The following is a 26,660-nucleotide window of genomic DNA, read 5'->3' as shown; positions in this document are numbered from 1 at the left end:
TTCGAGGATTGACATCCAGCGCTATACAAGAATACAAATAATGGGTCAAGTGGAGATCCTGATTTGAGCGTGTCGAGGAGCTTGTCAAGGGCCTCAACCGTAAGCGGGGGGGAAACTGGAGAGGGTTCCACTGGGAGCTGAGGTATGCTCTGGCCTAGGAGGGGGAGCATGAGTGAGATTATAAGTCTGAAGTGCTGTATAGATTTCCACGATTTTTGTGTGAAAAAAAGTGGAAATTTGATCACATAGTTCTTGAGAGGGAACTATGGGATCAGGGTGTTGAACAAGGGATAGAGTGTCTATGACTTTGAACAGGTCTCTAGGGGAGGTTAGGGAGGAGGTTAGTCTGGAGAAGTATGCCTGCTTTTCGGCCAAAACAGCAGCCTTTTAGATCTTGATAAGATTTTTATGTTTGGTCCTCCCGTCAGTATCAAGCTGGGCTCTCCAGAGCCTTTCTTGCCTCCTACACTCCTGCCTCTGGAGTCTAAGGGAGTCCGAGTACCAGGGCGCTGACAGGCGTTTCCTGGCGCAATATTGAGACGTAAGCGGAGCAAGGGCATCCACAGCCCTAGAGATGGTACTCGCAAGCTCGCGGGCAGCAGCATCGATGTCCTGGTTGAAGGGGGGCTTAAAGTTAACAATAAGGGGGCAAAGAGATTTATTTGACAGGCCCCTGTAGCTCCTTCTCAAGAAATATGATCTGTAAGGACCTTTTTCTAATGCCGACCGGTATAACAGGTCGGGATCGGGCCAGGGTAAAGGAGATCGGTAGTGTAGGGGTGGGAGTAGTGTGGGTAGCGTAGTAGTGTTTTAGGGTTTAGGGTTGTGTAAGGGTGGGAGTAGTGTGGGTAGCGTAGTAGTGTTTCAGGGTTTAGGGTAGTGTAAGGGTGGGAGTAGTGTGGGTAGTGTAGTAGTGGTTTAGGATAGTATTAAGGGTGTGAGTAGTGTGGGTAGAGTAGTAGTGTGGCAGTGTTTTTGGGTTGGGGCAGTGTAGGGGTGGGAGTAGTCTGTTGTGTAGGTGTAGGGATAGGGATGTTACTTACCTTGCATACTTTTACCACAAGTATAGCTTTACTACGCATGCCTTTGCGTTGTAATGGCATGCGTGGTAAAAGCATACTCGTGGTAAAAGTATGCGATGCTATGGCATGCGATGTCATTGACATTGCCTACTAATACCCGCGTTGTAATGGCATGCGTGGTATTAGTATGCGATGTAATGACATACATTCGTTTTTCAAATACAAAGCCTCAGCCAGAGAAGTCAGGGAATGGGGCAAACAATCAGTCAAAGCCCATGGTTTAGAGAGGACCTGTGAAGGAATAGAACCTTACCTTGCCTTCATACACAATGCCCAGTATAGATTTTCAATCACACGTTTTAGGCTCAACTTTTTACATCACTTATTAGCCGATCCGGCAGGTTTTACTAATTCAGTTGAGTCAAAGGGTCCCTGCGGCTGCTATCAATGATCTCCGCAGGATACCCTTCATTTTGTATTATGTTCATTTTATTCACTGCCCAGGCGCAGTTTTCTGGTAAGTTTGCTGAAAAAAGACAAATTTAGGCATGCGAAGGAGGCCCTTTATACTTACAAATGGTCCAAGGTCCCTTGACCTTACTTTCTGTGATGAGTTTCTTAAGGTTAGCAGTAAAATTACGAGACACTAGAGGGACCCGTTGAGTAAAATACCCCCATAATTATGACTAATATGTGTATGTGGGGGGGGGGGAGATGGGCCAAATGAATTGCAAGAGTAACAGTTTCTGTACCCTTTATAAACTGCACATCATTGTCATTTTTAATCTGTACTTTTATGGCGTTAACGTAAAATGCCGAATAAAGAATTTTGAATTGAATTGAACTAGGGCACAAAAAAGGAACAAAACATTCTAGAGAAAAATCAAATTTTTGGTTGGTGTTCCAATCTTGGTCTGTACCCGACCCAGAGTTCTAAACACAGTTCATCAACTAAAATAATTAACCTTCACTCACAACCCAGTCTACCACCTCTGATCCTTCCACAGTGCGTTACCATTCACAACTCTCAAAAGGTAAATTAAAGGAGCAAGTGACTGGATTCCTAGGTGCTGGTTGGGTCTTTAGCAACATGGAGGTCAACAATAAATGTAGCACGACTGGAGGGCTGTACACGAGTTGCAGGAACTGCTGGAATTACAGCAGGCACCACACGCTGAACTTACATTTGTCCCACAAGCAATTATATAAAGAGATGCCAGAAATCGAATTTCAGAGAGCAATGTTAACAGGTCAGCTGTACATATATATCAGTAAATGTCCCATAAACAGGATCTGTAACGTCGGCTTTTTCATCACAAAAAAATTGAAAATAACCATGTTAATCAAACCATGCTTACTCTTTCTCAAAGAGATTTATTAAGTCATTCACTAGTAGTGAGCAAAGGAATAAAAGCGTGACTGCTGTTTTAATCAACGGGTGAACAAAACATTCTTGTGTTAAAACTATGGAGAAAAGAAAATAGAGACAAGCTATTTTCGTCTTGTTTTTAAAAATGACAGATTTGACCTTTATTTACTTCAACATGACTATAAACCAGTTCTATTAAAAAGATAGATACTTTTCCACTAATAGAGGAATGCATTACCAACTGTAAGAAAATTACTGAAAAACAGAAGCCATATTAATTTTTCTACAAAGTGCCTATTTTTTGGTTTTACACAAAATGAAATTAACAGCTCTCTGCTCAGTTTTTAAACTTAGTATACTTGTGTGTATAAGTAAATCAATTAACTCTGCAACACTACATAAAATGTGGATTGATTGAGGAGAACATGGCGGCCAGCGGCTAGCAGGTCGCAAGAGGCTCCATTGGGTCAGGACGTTTTCTACCGTTTTTTACAGCATCTAATGGGGCGTTTGGATTTCTGAACGTAGGGTGACCAACTGGAATTGGTGCAAATTCAGGACGGTGAGTGTAAAAATTCAGGACAAAGGGTCAAAATTCAGGACACAAATTCAGGACAGGAGGTCAAAATTCAGGACAACACTTCAGGACAATTGGATAAGTTTTACAGACACATCAGAGGTCGCGCAATTGTATATAAGTAAGCCCAGCCATATCTAGACATATTCAGCCATTTGCAAACCTATCCATCATGTATCCTTACATCTTACATTTCACTCATCCATCCTTTCACTCATGCATCCATTATCCATCCATCCGCCCTTTCACCCTATCCATCTGTACACTCATCCATCCACTCTTCTACCCATCCATCCATTCATTCATCCATCCAGCGATTTACCCTTTCACCCATCCAGCCATCCTTTCACTTACTCATCCATCCACCCAGTCACTGATCCTTCCACCCATCCACCCTTTCAGTCATCCATCAACCTCCCTTTCTCTCACCATCGACTCTTTAACTTAGCAATCCTTCCTTCCATCCATCCATCAATCCACCCACCCTCCTTCCATCCATCCATCCTCCAATCCATCCATCTATCTACTCATCCGCTCATTAATCCATCCATTGACCCTATCACTCATCCATCCTTTCTCTCATCCATTTATCCTTTCACTCCTTCACTGGTCTATTAATCATTTTGTCCATCTACCTTCCCTTTCACTCACTCATTCATCCTTACATCCACCCTTTCACTCATCCGTCCATCCATTCGCCCTTGCACTTATCAATTCATCAATCAATCAATCATTTCACTCATCCATCCACCCACCAACTCATCATCCACCTTTTCACTCATCCATCCTTTCACTCATCCATCCACCCTTTTACCCATCCAGCTACCCTTCCACCCATACATCCAGCTATTTCTGTTTTCTCTCTTCCACCCTTCCACTCACTCATCAATCCATCCATCCCCTCCCATTATCCATCTATTCAATCTTTCATTCATCCATTCCCCCTTTCACTAATTCATCCAGCCATCCTTTCACTTACTCACTCGCCCACCTTTTCATATTAATTTTGAGCTGAGACTTTTTGAGAAGAGGCCCATCAAGAACTTCACCCTCGTTGCAGGAGCCATTCCAGGACTGGGACAGAAGCCACTCAGGGCAGAGACAGGATCCACTACAGGAGGGGACAGGAGCCATCACAGGCGAGGGGGCGGGGCGACAGGAGCCACCACATGGGGGGACAAGAGCCATCACTGGAAGGGGAACAGGATCCACCGGGGTGGACACAGGGGTGGGTATGCAGTATTATAGTATCATCTTGGTCTCTTCCAGGGTGGGGGAGGGCTCCTTACCCCCTCCTGGATAAGACAACGAGAAGACAGGCTCTGTTTCCAAAATGTTAGTTTTGCCCCCCTCACCTCCACTGATGTACAGTATTGAAAGGAGATACTCCAAGAGAACTGATTGTCCTCCATACTTTGTTAATCAGTGTGGGTGCGATTGTGCCATTTCTCTATTTTATTACAATATAGACTGCATGTTTGAAGAATCGAGGTTTGTTTACAATTTAGTGACAGTAATTAAGCTCTGTGAAGTGAACCACGTGCTGCCTCGGTGTAATCAGGGCCAGTTCTAGGATGTTTGGAACCCTGGGCAGAAAGGGAATGTCTCACACAAGTGCTTCCTTGTTCAATGAACGCAGTGCATGAGCTTGGTCAGCTTGGCTTTAAAGTTCAATCTCATGCAGCTTCATACCCTGGTAAGAGGAGGCAGTAGCTACATGGAATTTTTGAATGACCCTTCTAAATCATGGAACACTTTGACTGGATATGCAGCATGCTGAGTCTACTGAACAAGTGGCTTTTCCAACCCATGCTATTGACTACTTCGGTTTTATCTACATCTGCACAATAAAAATGATTGCAGTAAAATGCTTAATTACTTAAACTATAGAGTTTATTGAAATTGAATGAAGCATACCCTTACACATGGCGATTGGGAAGAATGAGCAGGGAAGAGAAGAGTACAGGCCTGGGCAGAGAGGGGGTCCAGTAAATGAACAAACAAGCAGCAAAAAGGCTAGCGCACCATGATGTACTGAGATGATGGGAACAATTAATTTCAGAGCTTTTGCCTCCATGCAAGTGCCATAACCTTCTTTTTAATGAAAGCTGTTATATACTATCTCTAGTGGCCCTGTTGCTTGGCTACTCTTCCTCATGACCTGCTTCTTCCTGGGGACATACGCCATGGGGCAAGTTTAAAATGATTGGCTATCTCGATCTGTGTTCCATTTAATGCCCCCCTCCTAGCCCCTCCCCCTCCACCAAACTTCAAATCTTCTGTCCTTGTGACTCCTGGGAGGCGGGTTCAAAAGAGGAGACCAGAGTGCAGTTTTTGCAAATCCCTCTTACAATGGGGCTCAGTAGGGGGTGCTCATTCCTGCCAGCATGGCTGCTTAGATAATTGTTGCTGTAATTCGTTGATCATCAGAAATCTTGAATATATGAGGAAAACATGCTAGAAATTTGCTGCACAATAAATAACATGGCAACATAACGTAAATTGTAAACTGGTTGTTTGACTTTCAGGTCTGCAGAGTTAAAATCTTCCAGGTCAGACCTCAAACAGGCGAGCATGCTGACCGGTCAGGCATGGGGCTCAGAGGAAGGGCACAAACATGGACTTAAGACATTCTTGAAAAGCACTGCGCTTGGAAAGCAAATTTCGTCCACAGTGCTTCACATTGTTCCACACCCACATCACCGTATGTTTAAAATCCTCCTGGATGATGTGTAAAGGAAGCACAGGCTTTAATATTAAATCACAATGTTACATAGAAGCAAGTCAGTGACCATTGTTGAAGGGAGGCAGATATTTGGTAATAGTACAAGTATGGTCACCTGGTAAAAATAACATTGGCAAAACCAGTATGTCTGGCTTACAATAGTGCCTCTTCATTGATTGTAGAATTTAGTTACTGTGTCACTCATCAAACATACATGGACCTGTGCATTAATTCATCCACTTTTTGACTCATTCTATAATTGAGTCATCCATCTACAATACTCTACCTGCACTCGCACACCATCAACGAAGGGCCACATTAAATTACCAGCCAGACCTCCTTACTTTGCCAATACATATTGACAGACAATGTTTGTAACGGCACAAATCTAGCTATAAAGGCAGCTGAGTGCTGTACAAAATAGTATTTACTAAGTACATCATTATTTCATGAGGAATCTCTTGTCGCAGTCATATTAAAGCAAACTCGACTGCAGCCATCTGGACCACACTAGCACAACTTTGTAAACAGTGATGGTTTTAATTTCTTGCACAGTTTATTCACCAACATTTAACCATTGCAGTGTTGATTGCACTGTCACTTAATCATTAAAAGTCAGAAGTAACATTGCCTTAGCAGAATCTCTACAGAGCATGTTTTGTAAAATGTACTGCTTAAAAACTTGGGGCCACTTCCATTGCATGCCTGACGCACCATGCGGACAGCTTTAAATTGCACGCTCTGTCTAACCAGCAGTGTAATCTACTTAAGAGGGGTAAGAATGATGTATTCCAAGAAATGGTTGTATACAAGACGCATTCAGTGCTGTTTGCATCTGAATAGATGCCCCTGCTCCTGAAGCTGCCGCCCCTCCCTCTGTCACCTTCAGCACCTCTTAACAGCTCATCAAGGGCTGAAGGTGTGAGGGTTGCCATCCCGCTGTGCCTCGCCAATGCTGATGGGTATCTGAGCTTTTGTACTGCCTCCGAGTCTGTTACACTCGACCTCAGCAGCATCGCAGTCAAGAAGGGAGGTGGGGGCCGGTTGTGCGACCAGTTAAAATTACGGACAAATGGCGTCCGTCAAAGAATCCTTCACGGACGACGGACAGACGGCCGAAATTACGGACTGTCCATGAAATTTACGGACGATTGGTCACCCTATCTGAACGTCGCAAAATTGTGGGGAGATATGCTGGTCTAGAGACAAATTGGGTGACATACAACTTGTGAGCTATCTGCGGACCGAGGACCGGAGATCGAGGGCGGGGGAAGGCGAGAGAGAGCGGGATGAGCTTGCCTCGCCTGCCTCGCTTACTCCACTGGTGAGCCCGGGTGTGAGGGAATCGTGTTGCTGGCGCGCACCGGACTGCACTCTGTTGGTTGATCTAGGTTTGGTGGTGCCATTTTTTCCCGTGCGATCGCATCAGATTCCCCTGTTTCCCGTGGAGGAGGTGGCGGGGGACTGGTTTCCCCTTCCTACGTGGTGGCACTGGCAGGCTGGCAGACGCGGGTGAGGAGCAGGGTGAGAGCCATGGTGTTCAAGTAGCCCTATGGTCACAGGCGGCTTTAGGGGTACATCAAGGGCGAAAGGCAGTAGCAAGCCTTTCCTTGCACAGTGGCAGGGGTAGAGGAGGAGGACTCAAACTCCGACAATTCACCAGAGCAGCTACGGGAAGCAGAGGACGAACGGAGCAGCAGGATGATTTGACTGCGAAGCAGTGCTGGCGTCAAACAGTGAGTCTAAACTGTGCACATTTGGGGAACTCGACAGGATTGTTAGAAAAGAGTTCTCTAAGAATAAACGATAGAGAATCAGCAGGCATCAAGACATTACCACAATATGGCCTAAGAAGTACAGGCAGGAATCTGGCAGATCAGTTAAAAACTGTTGATTTGGGTATTTCAGGTTACAAGGCTACTATTAGCAGTGAGGTTTTGAACGATAAGCACCAAATAAAATTAGTAAAAACTAAATCTAAGGGCAAGAGAAAGACGAAAATACCAATACATAATCAAATAACTACAAATGTACACCTTCATTAAAAGATTACTTTAAAGTAGTACCCAGCACACTGATATTAAAGCCCGCAGATCGCCCGTCTACTCGCATGCCTACACACAAAGTGACCGATTCTAGCAGCTCCTGTACTAGCATGCCAATTCAGTTTTCAGAGGATATATTAATCCCCAACAGGTACCAGCCATTACTAGGTATGTCAGCAGAAGAGGGACCAGAAGATCTTCCGATATTAGACAAAAATGGCGAAAAAGGCGATACACTACATTCGACAGAGGATGGGTCCTTTTTAAAGGGAAATCAAAGTCAGGAAAAGGACCAGGAGCGCATTATTATTATTATTATTATTATTATATTTCTTATATAGCGCCAGAATCGACCCCCGAAGGGGTATCTCCGCGCTTGCCTTGGGAACCCGTCCTGGTTTTTCCCTGTGAGATACCCCTACAGGGCATCCCCAAGGTGAAAGCCAGGCATCCCGCCGCGGGGGGGCCGTTGTGGAGATTAAGCAAACTTAATGCCCAGAGTTGCAGAGTGTGAACCCATGATTAGGTCAGGCACCGAAGCGAGAATTATCGAGTCCGTGGACATTTGAGCTCAACACCCTGCCGCGTCGGGAATTGAACCCTGGTCCCGGGTCTGACCTCTGCTTCAGGGTCTGCCTGCTCTAACCAGTGAGCCACACTTCTCCACACTTCGCATTCAACTGCCAACAGAGGTCTTATCGAGCCCATCTTAATCCCAGTCAGCTTTAGATCTTTTACAGACCTTATCGGAGGAAGTGAGACGCAGTTTTCAAGTAGACGAAAAAAATCAAGCAGAAATCCAAGTTTTCAGCGAGAAAATGGAAGGCAAACTGGATGCTTTGACCGCAAGAGCCGCAGCATTAGAGATCACGGTGGCAGAGTTAACAGCAAAAACAGATGAGAACGTAAAGGTTCTTGCTAGATTAAAAGAACGTGAAATCGGCATGCAGGATTAGCTGGAATCTATTGAGAACTCCCAACGGAGAAACAATCTTCGGCTTCTCAAAGTTCCTGAGGGAGTTGAAGGAGGAAATATTAAATACTTTGTAGTCAAACTAATCAAGGAATCAACTAAAATAGACTGTTCAGATCAAGTCCTTGCTGCTGATATACAAAGGGTACACAGGAACCCTTTTAGACTAAGTCCGAACAAAACCAGGCCTAGAAAAATCTTGGTCCACTTCTTGACCTATAACTTAAAAGATGAAATACTGAATAAGGCACTGAAGTCGAATGTATTGAGTGCAGAAGGTTTTTCCTTCCAAATACGTTCTGATGTCTCCTCCATAAAGGCATCTAAACAGTGGGAGCTGGGAAAGTTATTAGATCCATGTAAACAACTAGGTGCAATGGCACAGTTCAAATTCCCAGCCACACTAAAAGTGATGTTTAACAACAAAATGCACGTATTCAGGCGGGTGGAGGAGGCAGAAATGTTCCTGCAGTCTATTTCAGGCCAAGGTAGTGGATTATCGGCTCATTAGTTCAACCAGCTTTTTTCCGCTCTAAAAGTTTCAGGGTATCGATGCGGGGCTAAAGAGAAGAAGATTTGTGAGTTATTATTGATAATACCAGTGAGTAATTAAATCAAGTGTAAAAAAAATAAACATTTTTTTTAAACGTCCTGACCAATGAGAGGGATGCCTCAAAGACCAGGGTAGGGCCATAGAGAGAAGAGTGGGGGTTCTCCAGGGGAGCACAGGGTTGGGAGTAGGCGGGGTGGTTTGGGGGTTGGGGGATGGGCACTGGATGGGGAGCATAAGGGAAAAAAAACAAAAAAAACAAAGTCCAATTCGCCAAATCAAATCTTACAAACAATATTGCCATCCAACTAAAGAGAGATGACAAAGGCCACAGCTGACCAGGTAACAGACTTGAGGATGATGTCATGGAACCTAAATGGGTTAAGGGTAAAGCATAGGAGTGAGAGGATATTTCAATATTTGAAAGATATTCCAGAACAAATTCTTATTCTCCAGGAAACACACCTTACCGATAAAGAAATGAGAAGGATATGCAAAGAAAAAGCTGGATTCATGAAGTAATTTGTACCACACAGCAGATAACAACAAAGAGGGTGGCTATAATTATAAAAAGAAACCCCGCTTTATCAGTGGAAGGGGTCAAAGTTGACAAAATGGGAAGATGGGCTACAGCTAAAATAAGATTCCACACATATAAATTCACAGTAGCAGGATATTACGGCCCTAATCTAGATGATCCAGCCCCCTTATAGGATTTATTTGAGGAGCTACTGTCTTTTGCAGACCCTTTAATACTGGCAGAGGATTTCAACTTGGTCTTGGATCCTGTAGTGGAGAAGTCTTTAAACAGTAGAACATCTCAGAACTGTAAAATGAGATCTCTAGTGAAAAACACGATGAAACATCTTGGATGGACAGATATTTGGAGAGAAAGGATGGGAACTAGGAGGGTTTACACTTTCCATAATAAGAAACATGGGCATAAGTCTTGACTGGACTTCTTTTTACTCAATAAAGAGTTGAGGGATTGGGTGAAAGATACGAAGCACTTAGGGGGAGATTTATGTGATCAAATGGCAGTGATGTTAACCTTGAAACTCCTAAACAAAATCAACAGAAGATGGACCCTAGATCGAGCCACTTTGTTAAAGGAGGAAGATATTGAAAATCTAATATTAGACACAAAGAACTACTTTCTAACTAATATGGAAAGTACCTCCATAGAGACAGTATGGGATGCTTATAAAGCCTTTTTAGGAAGGTGCATAACCTCAATTCAAATCTTTAGACAGAAGAAGTTTATAAAGCAGAAACATAAAGCAGAAGTAGAAAAATTAGAACGTGAAATTCAGAAGTTAGAGAATGAGCCTATTCCCCAGTTAGAGCTCTTGCAATCTCTTAAATTAGATCTCGAAAGGGGTGCTAGATGCTAGGCTGAAAAAGAGGTGGGAGACAAGCAAGTTGGCCCATTTTGAATACGGGGAAAGCTGCGGGAAGCTTCTAGCTTGGAAAACCAAACAGGAACTAGCTAAAGCCAACATAAAAGAAGTGGTTTGTGATAATTCTGGAAATCTATGAGAGCCCCCCAGATATTGAAGAAGCTTTTAGACAGCACTTTAACAAGTCAAGTCAAACAAAGTTTATATAGAAGATCTGAACCCCCAGGGCAAGATGATAGAGGAGTGGTTCGAATATTTTCCTTTAAAAAAAAAATCTTTAACAAGATGTCCAACAATCTTAATAGACCAATAAGTCAAAATGAAATTAAGAAGGCAATAGAGACAGGAAAAAAAGGTAAAGCACCAGGACCGGACTGCTTACCTGCCGAGCTGTACAAATCACTGGGCGAAGTCCTTATCCCAGTAACGAATAAACTATTCTCCCATATTTTTTGAAGGAGGTGGGAGAATGCCCCTCTTGTAGGATGAGGCTACGGTCCCCCTAATCTTAAAACCATCTAAGTCACCCAGGCAATGCGATTCGTATAGACCAATCTCAGTGTTGAATCTTGACTATAAGATCTTTGCCAAGATTTTAGCAGAGACATTGAATGGAGCTATAACAGGTTTATTACATGAAGATCAAAAGGAATTTGTTAGAGGGAGAGGCATTCAAGACCCAACATATAATCCAATAGAGGCCATTGACATAGCAACTTTATACAAAATTCCTATGGCCATTATCACGCTTGACGCTACTAAGGCATTTGACCGTGTCAATTGGTCCTATCTAACTCATGTACTGAACAAATGCAACCTCGGGCAAAACTTTTTCAGAGCAGTTTTTTCGATTTACCATACCCCAACAGCCAGAATACTGATAAACGGCAACCTCTCTCCCCCTATAGCTGTCCAGAGAATGACAAGACAAGGATGCCCTCTTTCACCTTTGCTCTAAATCTTTACATAGAGCCTCTTGCAGAAAGTATCAGAAGACATGAGGGCATACTTTCTTTAAATGTAAAAATTGGGAAAAAAAGTATCGCTACATTCCGACAACAGGATGGTGTATACTTCTGACCTAGCTACGGCTATCCCGAATATATACTGCTTGGCAGAGCAACTTGGTTGTATATCGGGATACGAGATTAATCAGTTTAAAACGGAGTGCATGGCTTGGGATTTGAATGTCCCCTCCCAAATAGGGAAGAGGGAAATAAGGTATTTAGGTATCAGAATTACCCAGGACATTAATGATATTGTGGATACAAACCTGCGAAGAGTCGACAAAGAAATCTCTGACTCTCTAAAAAGTTGATTCAGAAAAGGGGGTGGTGATGAACAGAGTGTCTGAATTGAGCAGACCACTCTTACCCAGTCCAAAGATCAGGGCTTGATCCATCACCGTTATTTATCTCACTGCCCCATTCCAGCTCAGAACCTGGCTATATGCAAATCAGTCTGTCCCTGGCCCATCCCCGGGAGCTTGTTTCCTTCCCAGTGTAAGAATTGGCTTTTGTAGTTTGGTTTGCCCTGTTCCCATCATGCACTGGGACAGGAACAGACTAATTTGCATACTGCGAGGTTCTGAAACTGGGATGGTGCAGTGAGCTAAAAAACGGTGTTGGATCTAGCCCTGATCTCTTGACTGGGTGAGAGCTTTCTGCTTAATTCAGAGACTCTGTCCCTCACCACCCCTTGTTGTAAATATTTTTGTCCACCCTAAGCGTGGAAGGGTATTCTCAGATGTGAGACCCTTGCTCATTGCACCATCAGGATTCAAGCAAACCGGGCCGAAGACGGCTGTAATGCCAGAAACCGGTCCCCGGGAGCTTGTTTCCTTCCCAGTGTAAGAATTGGCTTTTGTAGTTTGGTTTGCCCTGTTCCCATCATGCACTGGGACAGGAACAGACTAATTTGCATACTGCCAGGTTCTGAAACTCGGATGGTGCAGTGAGCAAAAAAACGGTGTTGGATCTAGCCCTGATCTCTTGACTGGGTGAGAGCTTTCTGCTTAATTCAGAGACTCTGTCCCTCACCACCCCTTGTTGTAAATATTTTTGTCCACCCTAAGCGTGGAAGGGTATTCTCAGATGTGAGACCCTTGCTCATTGCACCATCAGGATTCAAGCAAACCGGGCCGAAGACGGCTGTAATGCCAGAAACCGGTCCCCGGGAGCTTGTTTCCTTCCCAGTGTAAGAATTGGCTTTTGTAGTTTGGTTTGCCCTGTTCCCATCATGCACTGGGACAGGAACAGACTAATTTGCATACTGCCAGGTTCTGAAACTGGGATGGTGCAGTGAGCAAAAAAACGGTGTTGGATCTAGCCCTGATCTCTTGACTGGGTGAGAGCTTTCTGCTTAATTCAGAGACTCTGTCCCTCACCACCCCTTGTTGTAAATATTTTTGTCCACCCTAAGCGTGGAAGGGTATTCTCAGATGTGAGACCCTTGCTCATTGCACCATCAGGATTCAAGCAAACCGGGCCGAAGACGGCTGTAATGCCAGAAACCGGTCCCCGGGAGCTTGTTTCCTTCCCAGTGTAAGAATTGGCTTTTGTAGTTTGGTTTGCCCTGTTCCCATCATGCACTGGGACAGGAACAGACTAATTTGCATACTGCCAGGTTCTGAAACTGGGTTTGGTGCAGTGAGCTAAAAAACGGTGTTGGATCTAGCCCTGATCTCTTGACTGGGTGAGAGCTTTCTGCTTAATTCAGAGACTCTGTCCCTCACCACCCCTTGTTGTAAATATCTCTAAAAAGTTGGGCATACTTACCCCTGACACGAATAGGAAGAGTCAACTTTGCAAAAACGATGCTTCTACCAAAACTTTTGTTTCAAAATATACCATTAGCTTTTAAAGATGAAGGTTTGGGGAAACTACAGGCAAAAATAAACTCTTTTATATGGGCTTCCAAAGGAATAAGAATATCGTACAAAAAGCTTCGGAGAAAGAAGAACAAGGGAAGTTTGTGTGCGCCGGATATAATGCTCTATGCATGGGTCTCTTTAATGAGGTCAGGGAAAATGCTTATGTGCGAACCAAATACCTCGGATATACGGAAAATGTATAGGGGAATGCTCCAGGATCTGCAAGAAGGAGACCACACTTTTTTGTATAAATTTGGCAATCCACGCTCCTTCATGAAGGTCCGTTCGAAATCTCTTAAAGATATTGCCAATACCTGGTATAAAATAAGGAAGCTTGTAAAGATCAGCTATTATAGCGTGACGGCTCCTATCTGGGATACACCAGGCTCACCTGAATGGACTAAAGAATCATTAATAACACAGTTAAAATCAGCCGGGATAATTACATGGGCTCAATTAATTCCAGATGGCTGCCTCTCACCATGGGAAGATCTGAGGGAAATCACAGACAATCTATTATCCAAATTTAAATATCTACATTAAAAAAGCTGGTCTAAGGTGATTGGGATAAAGGTTGGAAACAAGAACGAACTGGAGACGGCTTTAAGAAAGAGACAACAAAATAAGAAAGAGTTGGCAAACCTTTACTGGCTCCTGATCGATCTTGCAGATGGTGATTTCACCCTTCCATTGCAGCTATGGGGCAAGTGCTTGCCGGGTACCAGTACAGAAGCAATATGGCAAGTATCTTATGATTTACTGTACTCCAAAGTACAAGCTGACAATTTAGGAAGAAATCATCTCTTTTCTCTTCATAGAATATACTGGTCTCCCTCCAAGCTTTCTAAGTTTGCGAAGGGAGCAATTCCACGTTGTCCAAAATGCCAACAGGAAAGAGCTGATGATGAGCATATGTTCATAAGCTGTCCGATGTTACACCAATTCTGGGGCTCTATTATCAGAGGTATGGAAGTCATATTTGGTTTTGATATCCAGTTGAGAATCTCTTTAGTATTATTTGGTATTTTTTCGACTTATGAGTTATTACTTACAGATAAGAATAAGCTGCATTTTTACCTCATCTTACTTGCTCGGAGAGAAATTTGTAAATGCTGGATAAAGTGTATACCGCTGACATTTGTAGATTGGATAAACCCTATCAAGTATGTAATGAAATTAGATAAGGCTATATGTGAAAAGAAGAGTAAGAAAAAGACAGAGTTTTGGCTACCATGTAAGGTTTGGATGGATAATTTATGAAAGTCAGGGCACATATGTCCAATGATTATGCCTTTACATAAGAGTACTTTACCACTGGGGTCAATTTGAAGAGCCAATCAGAAAGAAGAGCTGAACAGATCAAACACGAGTGGTTCTGTGTAAAGAGCATACATTTAGACCAGAGCTCTCTTGCTGGTGCTAATCAACTGTGGGGCCGTAGAGTAAATCGAAGTGGCTTTGAATAGATCTAATGGCGTATGAGGACTTTAAAAAAAAACCACAAAAAAAAACAACACTACATAAAATGTGTATTTGGAAAACACACATTCACCCCTTGGGGCACCTTTGCACTAAGGAGATGGTTATGGTTACTTAACTTAATGGTACCTGTTTTATTGCACACGGAAAGATGAAAGTCTGAGTGAGCCAGTCAGAAGTCAAACCAGTGACCATGTGGTCAAACACAAATTAATGGAGTGGATGCATTATTCCACTGAGCTGTCAGGCGCAGCTCTGTTTATACACTGATGCACTAGGAGAGGAAGTATTCTGGAAACAGGAAACAGAATGTCATATATTCATGCTCTGTGCACTACTTGGGGATGCACTTGCTATACACAGGACGTTAGAAAGAAGCAATGTTTTAGAAAAAGGTACAACATGCACATAAAAATTGCTTATCAAACTACATACCCCTGGGATGAATGTTAATCTATTGCCGTCAATCCAAAACTCCTTTAATCCACTCAGTTGTTCAAGTACTTCAGGCTGTAAAAACACAGAATGAAATATATATCTTAAAGAAGATAACTATGTTAAAACACATAACAATAGCAACAAACACTTATTTTTGGCAACCTATTTTTCATTTAGACCCATAAAAACCACTTGCTGGAATAGATTTATTCCAAGACTTTAATCACAAAATAAGGATCTGTAGATTTCCAACTGCAGATGAAATTTAGAACTGCAGAAAATTAGCTAGTCAAGTCAATTTTCAGTAAACTAAGTATAGTACGGGGAGAAGAGACATGGCAAGGGCATACAAACTCAATAAAACAGCCACAGACTCATGTCTGTAAAGTCAGCAGAAGCTCCTCCACTTTGGCAGAGGAGCGTCACCCCGACTGCTCCCCTTCCAGCAGCTTTAAACACAAAAAATAAAACCATAAAAAACCAGGATTATTATTGCTTTATTTTATTATTATTGGTTTATTTTTTTCTAGCTGCCATCTCAGGTGGGCACAACCATCATGTGCACTGAAGCTGCCTCCAACCTGAGCTGCGTTGCCGGATTGGAGACAGTAGGCACAGGATCCCAGTATAACAGTGTTCATGCCAATCTTGCCGCTGTCTTCACGCTGTCACCGGCAGCATGAGAGCAGTGTCAGGATTTGGCCAGTGGATCCTGTGCCTGCAAAGAAAAGGAGCCTAGAAGAACGTGATGCGGCGATCCAGTAATGCAGCAGGTAAGTTGTCTTTTTTTTGTGACGTCCGTACTCCCTTGTAATGCTACAGTCATTTATATATATATATTTTGAGATCATGTGTTGACCATTGACCGCATGTTGCTTTAACTACATTTTGTGAGTACAGTTTCATCTTATGTCTGTCTGACCCCGCCTTTCAGCTGCTGCAAATGCAGGCAGCCCGCAAGTTCTTGTGCGCACACAGAAATGTTTTTGTTTTTCACTTCAACAAGCAGGAAAGAGAAGCTGCCGGAACAGACAAGTGTGAGCTGCGTACAAGGCCCAAGAAATGTGCCTCAGCTCTCGTCGAAGCCTAGCCAGCTCCGTTTAGTGACCTCGACGCAGAGAGAGCAGCCAGCACCTACAGTGCAAATAAAGGGAGGTGGAGCTTCTAGAATCCTCTCTCTCTGTTAGTAAAGAGTATAAAGATGGAGACCTCTTGGTGTTTTGTCAGGAACTCTCCTGCTGAGTGGACGCACTGCCCAGGGCTATTGTGCCAGGTTGGAGATCTCCCTGACGGGAAACTGTCAACAGGTTCCCCAGTTGTGCTGGCATAGATGATGCTAAACAAACAGCTGGTGATTTATTCCAAGTTTGAATTACTTATTCTTGTGTACATGCAGTTACCTTTCTAAGCATTTATTCTTGTGTACACGCAGTTATCTTTCTATGCATTTATTCTTTTGTATGCACATTCATTATATATGTATTTGTTTTACATGTGCATTATTGCTATTTGATAAATATGGGAACTTTATGCAATACATATTTCCCTTTACTTGGGGAATGAGTGTTGAGCTCTCTTTATGTTGTACCCTGGAATTCTAAATTGGTGGAGCGTTCGATTATGAAGAGTGTTCGCATTGTATCCTGGTGTTTTGAAGTGTTGCTCAGGTGTACTGAAGAGAAAGCAAGACACTCCCATACCCCTTTACCCGGCCACCTCCACCCCACCCCTCTACCGAGATTCTGGCCGCCATTTTGTACAGTCACACAAATTGTCACGGCTTGAAAATGTGAAACTACCTTTGAAAAAGAAGAGAACTGGGAGAGTTTCCATGGTGGGAAAGACCAGATAAACCCCCCAAATTCCATGTGGGTGGACAGTAGGGGAGGGCAAAGATTAATCTTGAAATTTTGATACCGAAGCTTCCTTAAAATTGCCCATGGTGAGGTTTACACTAATCGTGGCCTTGGCACAACACAGAAATACATTTGGTGTGCAGATATGATAAAGGTTGTGTAGTGTGACTTTATTTTTATATTGTTACATACAACAAAGGCCTCGCTGTATGGTAACAGTCACTGTTCGTACCAAAGTTTAATCTTGAAATTTTGATACCGAAGTTTCCTTAAAATTGCCCATGGTGAGCATAGCTGCCAAGGTTTCCCATTACCTTGTGTGACATTTCCATAATTTCAGTCTTATTATGAGTGACATTTCAACCAGTATGAGTGACACACTTTCTCGCGAGCTAAATAAAGCATTGAAGACAGGGTAAATATATAAATATTGCAAATTAAAACCATTTGCTGAACAAGGAACTCTACTAAAACTTAATGCAGACACAGGGTAGAAAGGCACAGGAAATCGACCAAAACGTAGGAACACATAAATGGGGCATAAAGGTATGGGTGAATTTCCACTGACCATTACAAGTGTCGGGCAGAAAGACGAAAACTGAAACCTAGAGAGATCAAAAACGGGGCGAATATCTTTAAAAATTAATGTATTGTGATAGTGTATTATGTAATTTGTGCTCAGTAAAACTTACCCCATCAATGCATGTTGATGTCACTGCCCTCCTAATCGCACACTGTAGTTTCACTCGTGGTGGCAGCACATTGCTGGCTCAGGGGTCCACATGTGGTGGGTTGATGCCCCCAGCTGAGCTTTCTGCAAACACCAAACACGCCGGTAATTGCCAGGGCTGTGCTGTGCCAGTCACTCCTCTCTGATTATCAGCAAGCACAGATTGATTGTGAAGGAGCATAAAGGATGGGCCAAGCTGCGACGTACGGCGGTAGCGAGTCACAAGTGAAGAGGACTCAAGTGAATTGCATGGCTGCATTCTCACTTGGCTGCACTCTACAATGGCAGGGCGGCCAGGCTGCTGAGGTACCGGGCACCACACCATAGCAGCCGCGGGTAGTGGTGCGCAGCAGAGGAGGAGACTCCTGGTGCTGTGCGCGTGGACGCAATTACGCCACACTTGGGATGGCAGACATGCCTACCTTCGTCAGGCAGCACCTGGTGTGCTCGGTGAAGTGACCCCCACTTTGTGGGGTCAGTGGCAGGTGAACGACGGTCCAGACCGCTTCCGAATAATGGCACCGCTGGGCCTTCCTTAGTCACTCGGCACAACGCGCTGCAAACTACAGCGGCGGACTCCCGCCTGCGACAGCTCAAGCAGGCTATAATTAAAAGTATTGCGCCCACTCGATTGTGTCACTATGGGCTATTGCGAATGGCTGCAGGCCTGCCGAGTTAGTACCACGCATCATCATTGGGCGGCAACTATCATCACTTTCAAAGACTCTTGTGAGCAACAGGTGTTGAGTGAAACACGTAGCCAGCCGAGACCAGAGCGAGCTCAGCCAGCCCCCAAAGTTAGCTTACTGGCAGCAAAGCAGCATGGACGCGCGTTCTCATCGTAAGGCTAGGAGCTTTGCTTATACTGCGGTGTTAATTTCCACCGCTCCGGCGCTTGATGAGGCGGCGCTATAAATGCGTGACCATGCATTTCAGTGCGGTGTTGCGGACCACCACACTGAAATGCGTTGGTCTAACGCCTGATGCGTGAAACTTGGCAGGCCGGTGTGAGGTATACACTCTTCGTGGCCTTGGCACAACACTGAAATACATTTGGTGTGCAGATATGACAAAGGTTGTGTAGTGTGACTTTTTTTTTAATAATGTTACATACAACAAAGGCCTTGCTGTATGGTAACAGTCACTGTTCGTGCATTGTGTGATAGTAATTCTTTCGAGTCAGTCAATTGGTGCAAACTGCTTAAATGTGTGTTTAATTGTCATGTTTTCTGAGACTCGTGTGTACAGGTATCAGGAGGCAAGGCTTCTGGTACCAGGTGTAGCTTAGTGTGGTCCTTGTGCGGAGAAACATTACTTTAAATACTCTTGCTCCGACAGTCTTTTAGACAAGTAAAGGCTGGCAGTTATCATAATGTATGGACACTTTCTGGATTCAGGCTACGGATGGATGGAAGTACCGTGCAGTAGTTTGTGGGCAGTGAGCTACTATTCGCAGAAGACCATAAACTCTTGCTTGTCTAAAGAGTTGATGGCCACCTTGGAAATACAGATATAATGTAAGCAGTGAATTACAATTCCAAGCAGGTCACAAACTCATGTAGTCTAGAGGCGGCAGTCACAGCTTTTCAGGTATAACTTTCCTTGAGGTTCTTAGCGTCCTTCACTAGGCAATTATGGTACAATGTTGCTGCACCCAGACCCTCTCTAAATGCACCTCAGAATGCAGATGCCAAGACCTACTGCTTCCCAAAGGCTATTATCCGGACATACTGGATTACAGAGATGCACCCTACTGTTGAAAACAAACTTCTATTTTGAATGTTAAGACTGGTTTTTGTTCTCTTAGAAGTTCCCGTGAAGAAACAGCAAGGTTTCTTAATAGGTCAGCACCACATATATATTTACAAATGCCATGTAGAAAGCATTAGATTTCCAGCTAAGATTAGAGTACAAGAGGGTGTCAGTGGTATTGATTATTGTGCAGTCCTGCAAAAGTAATATACTGTACTCATCTGCCAAATAAAACGCAACATTATGACAAAGCTTGTGGAAAAACATAGGGAGAGGCACTAGAGAAAATCTGTTTTTGAAATACTGATTTTATGTGTGTTTATGTTTAAGAAATTCTGAGTTTCCTATTGCAGCACAGAGGCTAGGTTGTACAGAGAAATTGCTAGGGTGTATTCAGCAACAATTACAGTTATGTTTAGTGTCCTGAATGACAAGTTGCTTGTTGAGATAATGTCTTAAATCAGTTCTTAGATGGGTATTAAATACTACGCAGTTAGTGATGGCACAGACTATTCCTATGAAGAGGATTTTGTCAGAAGGTTAGGAAATGGCAATTTATGGGCTTTTAAAATCTGGTCTTTTGGGAAATACATGGTTATCAAGTTTGCTCAATCTTCACAAATTTCACTGATTAGGAAAAAGATTCCTAAGGATGGTAAGGCACTGGATGGTTCCAGTTTAACTGTAGGTGTTCTGGAGTTTTCAATGTGTAGGATTTCTCTGGTTTGTTTTAGGACTGACCATGAGAAACTGTATTTTGTATTTTTAAGTTCCCCTTCCTTAAACTCAAAGAGGGAACACATTGCCAGTCAGTCAAGAGGTCTTTATTCGATTCACATCATAAAAGACAAATACATATATATTTAAAAAAAAAACGATTCATTTTGCATATAAGATAATAAATACATTACATTTAAAAGCAAGTTAAAAAAAGTATTACATTTTTAGACATTGATGAACGAGAAGACCCCTTGCTACATAAAAACAGTGCTACTTTAAACAAATAGTCATAAAAACTATACAATAAAAACATCATTTGCCAAGGTTACGGGTTCGGATTGACCAGGCCCAACTCACAAATCTTGCTACACCAATAGCGATGGAGGGGGAAGTATCAGTTTTAAGTATCCTAAACGCTGCAAGAGCAGAGCTGGTGCCTAGTAACCGACAGACTGGTAAAAGCCAAACTTTCCTGGGTAACAAATACATAGGGCAGCAGAAAAAAAGATGTTCAATATTTTCCACTGCTGTTACACAGAAGGGACACTTATTACTACCACCAGTAGACCAAGAGTGCGTAAGCCCCCGCACAGGTAGCGAGCCTACTCGTAGTTGGTGGTACAGTTTGCGATCCTTTGGCTTGGTGATTAAGTCCCAATAGGCTTCATATTTAGGGACATCTTTTACAACCAGAAATTCCAGTGTCATGGTAGGACCATCAGCCATAGCGGATCTCCTCTCAGTGATCCAATGCCAGTAAATATCTTTCAGTGCCTTCTTTGAGGGAAAGGTCGCGCGTGCTGGATCAACCCATAATGCCTCCAAATTTAGATTTTTCAAGAGCCTCCTGAGGTGACTGAACCAGGGTACCCTGTAAGACCCTTTAAGACCCCTCACATCGTCAATGGCCTCAGCGAACAAGGATAATTCCGGTGTAGTCCACAGGCGCAGCCAAAACGCCAGTGGTCTATACCGTACCTCATCCTCTATAGATTTGACACCTAGGTCAAGCTGCAGGGGTAAGCAGGGTGTCGATTGTGGGAGACCAGTTGCCATTCTCAGGAATCTATTCTGAGCCACCCTCAAAGAGGATACATCACTATACCCCCACAGTTCAGCACCGTAGATAGTTGCAGGAATTACCTTGGAACCATACATTTTAACCAACGGTGCCATGGGTTTGGTGAGAGATTTTGCATACTCCTTCAATAAGGCTCCCCCAATTGCCATTCAAGAATTTCGGGAACATCTTTTCATCTCTCTAGATTTAAAGAACCGGCGACGGTAACTAAACGTTTGGAACACATAATCATGGTTTAACCTATTAAAGCAATGTACATATAGATGAAAACACATCCTTGAAGCAGTCCTGAAATAAAGGCAACTGCTATTTCACAAAGAATTGGGAGCAAAATCAACTTCTGTATTTTAAAGATTCTATCAATGCTGTTCAAGTTAAGGTAACTAAACCTCTACCTATGGTATGATCTGGTGCACTCAGCTGAATAACAAAATGGCAGAACGGAGGTGAGAGGGTAGTACTAGCCGTCTCAAGTCACTTCCAGGAAACAGAAGTCAGGTCTTTGCAACCACTTTCACTGGAATTTACAGCTGCATGAAAATTATCTTGCACCCCCACTGGGGACATCTGAAGCTTCAATGATTAACTACATATTTACGCCATGAAGGTAAAAATAAAATGTGGTTCAATAACATGCTATTTGGAAAAGGTGTACTAATAAACTCACTTTCACCCATGAATCACTTGAGCCTAAACATCAAATTCCTTATTTTACTACAGAGCAGCGTGACTTGAGAAAATGCTGGTTATCTCAAACATTACATAGTAGAATCAGTTGACAGAAAAGCGAAATTAGGATAAGACACATAAAGCATGTTAATTGTGATTCCATCTCATTGTCAGATTTAACACTGTGTGCTTTGCATATGATTATATACCTTTGTTTATAACCACTGCACATGAAAAGCAGTGCGCCATTAACCACACATGCAGATCAGCTGAGTATAATATGTAATTCATAACTATTATTGAGGGAAAAGACATCCCGACTCACTCAACGCTTCGCCTTTCACGATTCATGATCCGTTCCCCACACTCAACAACTGTAATACTTAGACTATTACACTCTGTGCATCCGTAGGCACACTAAGCATTAACATGTTAATTGGTAGAAACAAATTAGTAGTATTGAGGAAAACATATGTATAAATTGAAGGTGACATTTTTTACATATTTATCCAATTTAAATGATATTTTCCAGAGTCATCAAGATGAAACACTTAGAATTTTGCTTAGTAGTTGAAGACAGTTTAGACAACAAGCAAACTTTGATTTGAAGCACAGTGAATAAAGAAAACCCAACATCCACTTGTACACAACAATCCCTCTTAAAAAAATATCCATCGAGCTGACCCTTACAAACTTTCCCAGCATTTGTTTCTCAATAGTCAATTGCCGCTTTTCATATTCCACTGACAGATGTCACTGAGAATCACAGATTCAGACCAGAGTTCGATACTATGATGTTGATTAAAAAAAGATTTTAAAAGATTTAAGGATCAAGAGGTTTAAGAAAGCTGCAAATCCGCTCAATTTAGTAAAACTTACCACTTCTGTGAACTCATTACTTCCCAAGTCCAGCCTCTCCAGCTGAGTAAGCCTGTTCATGGTTCTGCAGAGAGAAGATTAGAGGGAGATTAGGTCAAAATCTACACCAACTGCATCTGGGCTTACAGTATTCATACTAAATATTTTTAATTTGTATTAAGCAATCATAAGGTTTGCAAAAATAGACAATTTACGAAAATGGTGCAAGCTACATTTTGTATGTGAATATAATATCTACAAATCAGACGAAGCTGCAGCCGCGTGTGGCTTCCAGTTAAGAATTAATTCTAGGAAGTTACACCACATTACTTTCTCCACTCTCACAGATGTATTCCTCGTTCTAATGAAGTCAAAAAGATGGCATAACAGACAAAGACAAAAGGCTGGTAGTACCCAATCATCTGCAGATATACGATTCAGCAAAAAACATGAAAAAACATACAAAATCAAGAAGGACTACTCTATTACACTGTCACCCATTGCATTAAATTCAAGGCTTATGATCTAGACGTTCATGCACATGGAGCCCCAGATTAAGTGTGACGTATACTTTTCTTCAGTGGTTTTCTATTAGCCCCTCTCAGTAATGGCATTTTTGTGTGGGTAACAAACACAAGAAAGGTCGTTTGCAAGTATAAAAAAACAGAGATGTTACTAAATCCCCAAATATGTGCACAATTATATATTTTACCATCACCTTTTATTTGCTTGGCCTGAAGAACAAAATAATATTTTGGGAATATGCAAACCACGACAGAGTCCATACAAAAAAGTACAACAATTATATATAGATAGTAATTAGGTATATATTAAACCAAAAGTCTGTCGAACTTCTGAGAACACATAAATGCTGCTCTAATTACAGCTCATTCAACAATAGCTTCCATTCCTTAATGCACTAATATGTTGGTCTCTTTATCTGGAAGGTATGTCGGGCTAACCAAGTATTAAGGTACAGCCGGTGAGAAGGAGTCTCTCCTAGAAACATGTAACTTGCCCACCCCTTTACTGTTGTAAAAACGTTGAGTACTCCATGGTCATAGGTTCAAATCCCGGCGGGTCCACTCAGCCTTTCATCCATCGATATCGAGGTCGATAAAATGAGTGCCATTGAGTTGAGTAACAATAAACATCTGTTATTCATCGCCAAGAGAGCTATGAGTGAATGTGCACTTTACAAATACATGTTATGTTATAACAGGAGGATAATAGTGGCATTTGTGATAAAAAAGAACCATATGTCAATAGAGACCGACCCAAATTGTTAGCTATGCTTATCAAAGTTGAGATCCGTGTAAAAAAATGTGAATTGGACACTTGAACAACAGTAAATCCCAAAGAGAAATCTAAAGCCAGCTTATGCTACAGCCATTGGGACAGGTATGACGGGGCAGTGGAGAACAAAATTATGCAGCTGGATTACTAAATTGTACAGCGATGAAAAGCGAATTATGGAACACTAAAAAGCAAGTTATGCATCACATTACATGACATTGTCGATATCGTTTTTTTTGTAACATTTGAGTGCACTGACAAAAAAGGAATTAATGTGCCAAAAACAGACCTATCTTTCTTAATTAGAAAAAACACACTCGGCAGTTCCTATTCAAAAATGTTCTACACCAGCAATTCATTGTGTGTTGTAAGGGAGCACTTCCAAGTCAGTCTTTTAACACTATACATAATAGCCCCTATTGTAAAACTTATAAAATGTTTCTCTGAACCCGCCTGCTTTCATTATTGCAATTTTTAGGGAAGCCCAATTGTTTTTGGAAGCTTGCCGTCAATTTCGTGTTTACCTTGTGTTGACATCATAGGCCCTTTTAAAAATTCTTAACCTTCACAAAAAGCTCGGCAGAGCACTATAGAACCTTTCATATTTAGTGTGTACTTCCCTTACTTGAATGTGCTATAGGGATTGAGATACCAGGCTATAAAAAGAGGTGCAGTGTATTTTTAATTCTTCTCAAATTTGAACGTGTCAAGGAATAGCTTTTAATTCGAAAGCTGGGTCTGTGGTGCAGACCTGGATTTGTGGGAAAGTGAAACTAAACATGTTCATGACAAAGAAAGAATCATTAAGGTGTTTTTTTACTCGCTACAGGCAAAAGCCCACCTCTTCAGCAATTAACAGCTCAAAGAAAACCAGCTAAATGTGCACCCTGTGTACAGAAATTACAGTAATCCTTAATCCTTCGGTGAAGGAAAAATCAATTCTTGTTAAAACATACAGATTAAGCAACAGATGATAGACCCTATGGGAACTCATTCTTATTTACATGAAAATCATGTTTTTCTAGTGCTACAGTCCCACCCAACGGGCTGCAATGCTTTACTCCTAGCATTGTAAGTGATCAGCCGCATATACTATTTTGTTTACATTTCGGGATGGACAGGAGACCCTGTGATGTGGATCAAAGCTCTCTACTGGGTTCTGGCACAGAAAGACTTTCTTCAAGCATGACAGTGCCTTAGATTTGATGCATTTATGAATCACGGTCGCAACCTTGAACAGGACCAACTATGACAAAGGTGGAACATTCTGAAGATCTACGTTTTAAGTTCAGCCTACAATACCATTGTTCGTCTGATGAAGTGTTAAGAAGAAGTGTCGAGAGGGGCACTTGATCTGGATCCGCGCTGAGGGTGTGAAAAAGAAGGAACTGAGATCAGCTTGCTGAGGTGGTGCCTATATAGGCACCGGACGTTATCATTTCCTGCGAGGACGGTGCCAACGACGTGACACGGAGCCGAACTACACCACCTCACGGCATGCAAGGGAAAAGCTCAAAAATGTCTGTATCTAGTCTGATGCCTGGGAATATTCAAGGTAAGGAATCTGTGGCTAGAAGTCTCTATCAGATAGGTGTTTTTGTTGAGAGTTTATTTAAAAAATATTCTACAGTGGTCAGAGTACATCAGCTGGAACAAAGGATTCCTAGGCAGAGAGCAACTCTGATCCAGGGACTCTACACCGAGAGATCAAGCAGTAGCTTCAAACACCCTTCCTTGTGGAAAGCCACGGAAAAGGCAAACAGAATCCTCCAACAGGCTTATCTACAAGCTCGAGGACAAGATAGTTGCTGAGGCGCAGAGATGAAAACAGCAGCTGCGTCCTTACAGAACACTGCTTCTAAGGTTTGGAAAAGTTATGTGGGTATAGTATAAGGTATCAATGAAACTCGAGTAGGTCCCTTTTGGTGGTAAGACCAACTTAATTAGCCAAGCGAGGGGTCTTGTATCAATATAGAGAAATCCTAAATTTCTCCTGTTTTGCTTGTTTGCAAACAACATTGCCACTAGTATTCATATTGAACTAGGACTAGATTTTCCTTTTAATAACGTTTGAAAATACATTTCTAGTTTCCTCTGTTTTTGAGTGTGACCTGTCATTATAAAAGATAATTTGGGTTTCACCAACTATTTCTGTGAATAATTGTTACCTAATATGTACCTAACTCATGCAATGCTCACTGTGTTGCTTAGGGTTGCATTCCACCGGCATCACTTGGGAAGGTATTGT

At 42.4% G+C, this 26,660-nt stretch overlaps 1 protein-coding gene across 1 annotated transcript in view; it reads right to left on the bottom strand.

The window, feature by feature from the left end:
* ERBIN (erbb2 interacting protein) overlaps positions 1-26,660 on the bottom strand; it is a 710,182-nt gene that overhangs the window by 108,301 nt on the left and 575,221 nt on the right. Inside the window, exons 9-10 of the mRNA XM_086963488.1 lie at positions 23,138-23,201; positions 15,448-15,522 (exon numbers count right to left, since the gene is read on the bottom strand). Of these exons, the coding sequence (XP_086819614.1) occupies positions 15,448-15,522; positions 23,138-23,201 (139 nt within the window). The remainder of the gene's footprint in view (positions 1-15,447; positions 15,523-23,137; positions 23,202-26,660) is intronic.

This window comes from Lissotriton vulgaris, chromosome 3_1, assembly GCF_964263255.1.
Source record: "Lissotriton vulgaris chromosome 3_1, aLisVul1.2, whole genome shotgun sequence".
Lineage (NCBI taxonomy): Eukaryota > Metazoa > Chordata > Amphibia > Caudata > Salamandridae > Lissotriton > Lissotriton vulgaris.
The sequence above is the reverse complement of the archived record's forward strand: the minus strand, read 5'-3'. Positions and strand labels throughout refer to the sequence as shown.